The sequence below is a fragment of the Chinchilla lanigera genome, unplaced genomic scaffold, assembly GCF_000276665.1.
Source record: "Chinchilla lanigera isolate Chin_1 unplaced genomic scaffold, ChiLan1.0 scaffold00071, whole genome shotgun sequence".
Taxonomy (NCBI): domain Eukaryota; kingdom Metazoa; phylum Chordata; class Mammalia; order Rodentia; family Chinchillidae; genus Chinchilla; species Chinchilla lanigera.
Window position 1 is genome coordinate 12,292,992 of NW_004955472.1, and position 3,380 is coordinate 12,296,371.

General features: G+C 41.1%; 1 protein-coding gene across 1 annotated transcript in view; it reads left to right on the plus strand.

Annotated features, from left to right (window-relative positions):
• Positions 1-320, plus strand: part of LOC102005368 (translation initiation factor IF-2-like) — a gene marked incomplete in the record, with an annotated part of 2,048 nt that extends 1,728 nt beyond the window's left edge. Inside the window, 1 exon segment of the mRNA XM_013523032.1 lies at positions 1-320. Within this exon segment, the coding sequence (XP_013378486.1) occupies positions 1-312 (312 nt within the window).
• Positions 321-3,380: the final 3,060 nt, after the last annotated feature.

Consider the following 3,380-nt stretch of genomic DNA (forward strand, 5'->3'; position numbering starts at 1 on the left):
CGGCGCGTGGTCGCGGTCCGCTCTCGGGGGACGGGGGCGGCGCTGCTTACCTCCGGTGCCAAAGGGCGGCGCGACGGCGCAGCTCGGCGCAGCGAGGCGGCGAGGCGGCCGAAGCAGTATGGTGCGCAGGTTCCGCAGGTTCTTGGTCACCGTCCGGATTCGGCGCGCGAGCGGCTCATCGCAAGTGCGGGCTTTCGTGGTGCAGATCCCACGGCGCGCAGGAGAGTGTGCGGCGCCGGGCGCTCGAGCGGTGGAGGCCCTCCTGCTGATGCTAGTGTGGAGACACCGCAGAGGGCAGCAGCCTTATCCTAGAAGACCAGGTAGGAACAGGCCCTCACAAAGTCCCGGGTGCAAGGACGTTTGGATGGTTTTGTTTGGATTGATTTAAGGCACAGACAGATCAGTCATCTGGGTGAGGCTGGAGGAGGAGGTTACAAGGGGTGAAGTCGGAGGGGTGCATTTCCCCCCATCGGGTTGCGGTTATTTGAAGAGGTGTGCATCTTCCAATACGTTGAGTCTGGAGCCCCCTTCACAGACGTCTTCAATCCTGTGAAACTAAGTGGATCCCAGACCTTCTCAGGGCAGTTTACAAGTTTAGAAACATTGGCTTTAGAATTTCGTCGGTGGGAGTCGCCTGGTAGACACACACACTCACACGCACATGCACACACACACACTCACACACCCGGTATGGTGTCTTCTTCGAGCACTTTATTTCGCCCCGGAGGGAAATTACTGCTAACCGTCTTAATTTTCTGAAGCCCCCCCACAGCTTTTTTTTCTCCTCCCCAGCCTCTGGGGCGAGTAGAGGAGCACACTGGAGCTCCGAGTTCGGACATGCATTAGTGTGACTTCCTGGAATACTAACCCTGATCGAGGGATCAGTAACTGCTGCAAAGAGCAAACCCTTGCTTCTGGGAGATTTTGCAGCCAGCAAAGAGAATGGGTTTTCATAAAGAGTTGAAGTTTCTTACTTTGAGGCCTGAGTGATTAAAAATGTTCAGAATGTTCCTATGGGTAGTAGACCAGAGAACTACGGTACTGTCTTTCAGGCATCACAACGGATCATATTTTACTCACCTCGGACCACAATTAACATAATTTATAAATGAGGCCTACCTCTTGAAAAATGCTATCTGTGGTAGTTCTGTCCTCGTAGGGGGTAAGCCTTCACTCAATCAGTGTACTGTTCTATGACCAGGAAAATTGAAAAAATATAATGCTATAATATGCAGAATCTTAATTAGAACTTGGATGGTAAGTCTAAAACTGATTTCATTGTTATGGCCTTCCTTGAGACATCACGCCCTTCGGAATACATAACTCCGAAAAGCAAAGGCCAGTAGAGGGTGGATTTTTTATTGCATATTTACTCTTTCTGACAGAGAAATGACTCCCGTACACACACACACACACACACACACACACACACACACACACACACGGAGGATTGTGCCCTGGACCTTCACACTGAGCTACATCGCCGGCCCTTTTGAAATTTTTATCTTTTATGCAGAGACGGAGATTTCACTCAGACCCTAAATTACCCAGGCTAAGCTTGAATTTCTCTCCTCCTGCCTAAGGATCCCGTAGTGCAGCAATAGCAGGCCTCGGCCACTACAAACCAGTTTAGGATTTTGTTTTCCTATTAGCAAAAATGTACAATTTGTAGGATATATGCACATTGTATTTTTGATTTTTCGTATTATGAAAATATTTTAATAAATAGAAGGACTTTACAAAGGATCTCATGACATTGCTAGATTTGATTTTTAAATGTTCACAAATGTAGTAGTGAATGCCTGTAATCCCAGAACTTGAGAAACTCAGACAGGACAGTCACAAATTCCAGGCCTGCCTTCGCTACATACCAAATTGAGGGCCAGCCTAGACTGCACAATGAGACGCTGCTTCAAAAATAAAAATGAGGGTTTTTTTCCCTTAATAGTTATTTACCCATATCAACAAAGTTTAGCCACTGTAATATGTAAGTTTGAATACAGTTGTTAGTATTACTCTTTATACAAATAGTGGTTTTATTACTCCAGATAAAATTACTGTATATAAAGTTATTAGATTGTTTCTGGAAATCTGTATTTAGGAAGTAGAAACTTTTAATATACGTAAATGCTGTAATTATGTGTTTTCCATTTTAAGAATATAAAAATATTGTGGCTACTTTATGTTACAGAAAATATTCATTTTATAGTATACTTGTTGTAATAGAATGGAAAATATAAAAATAGATTTGTTGAAAGTAACTATTCATTTCTTGCTATTTAAGTGTAAGTGAAATTTTAGGAACTAGGTGTAAAGTTATTTACACTGTTAGAAAAGCCCAGGTGTCCGCAAGTACCTCGTGCTAGGACATGCGGCTTAGATAGCATAGAACATATGTCTTGAAAATATGTTCAATTTTCCAACTTCCTATATGAAATTATATACATAAAGTAAACATCTGAAGTGTTAATTGTAAGTGACATGTTGTATATTTCACATTTATAAACTACATCTACTGTACTGATTTAGGTATATATGGTGTTCATTACATTGAGACTCATCCAGTTCCTTCTGAGGTACAAAAACTTAAACAGTACAGGTGCAAATTACATAATATTAGTGCAAATATGTAAGATACATATTTTTAAAGTTTCTGCAAATACATTCATTATGGCATTTTTTTTTTTATCTAACTGGAAATGTGTATAATGAAATTGAGCTGAGGAGGTAGTTCAGGGGTAGATCTTTCATGAGGCCCTGGATTCAATTCCCAGCAACACATGTGCCTGTAAGCATGTGCTCACAGGCGCGCACACACACACACACACACACACACACACTCACATGGACTCCACATTACCAGCTCCATACCTAGTTCTTATCTACACATACCTGATGCACTGGATACATGAAATTGGTTTCCCAGTACACATACTTTGACATGTCTACAAAATGGTCACATTTTCATTACGAAGCTAAATATTCATTTGTTCATAGCTATTGAGGAAATGATAGGTCTTTATGCTTTTACAACATGGAGCACTTTCAAGGTAAATACTGTGCATTATTCCAAGTGCGTACATGATCCCAGTGGGTTTTGTGTTCTGAATGAACAATAACCCTTTCAGAAATCAATATTTCATTTTCATCTTACTTCTTTTGAATTTTAAAATATCCATTAGCATCCTAAGGTAGGAACAATAAAAGGTAGGACCAATGTAGTTTTATTGCTGTCTATGTCCATATTATTTTACAGGTCTACAATTACATGTTAGTTCATCAGTAGTAGCTATTGCGATAAAATTAAACTCAACTATTTTACTAATATAAGGATGACTCCTGTTAATAAAGGGATACAAATATTTTTAAAATACTATCTT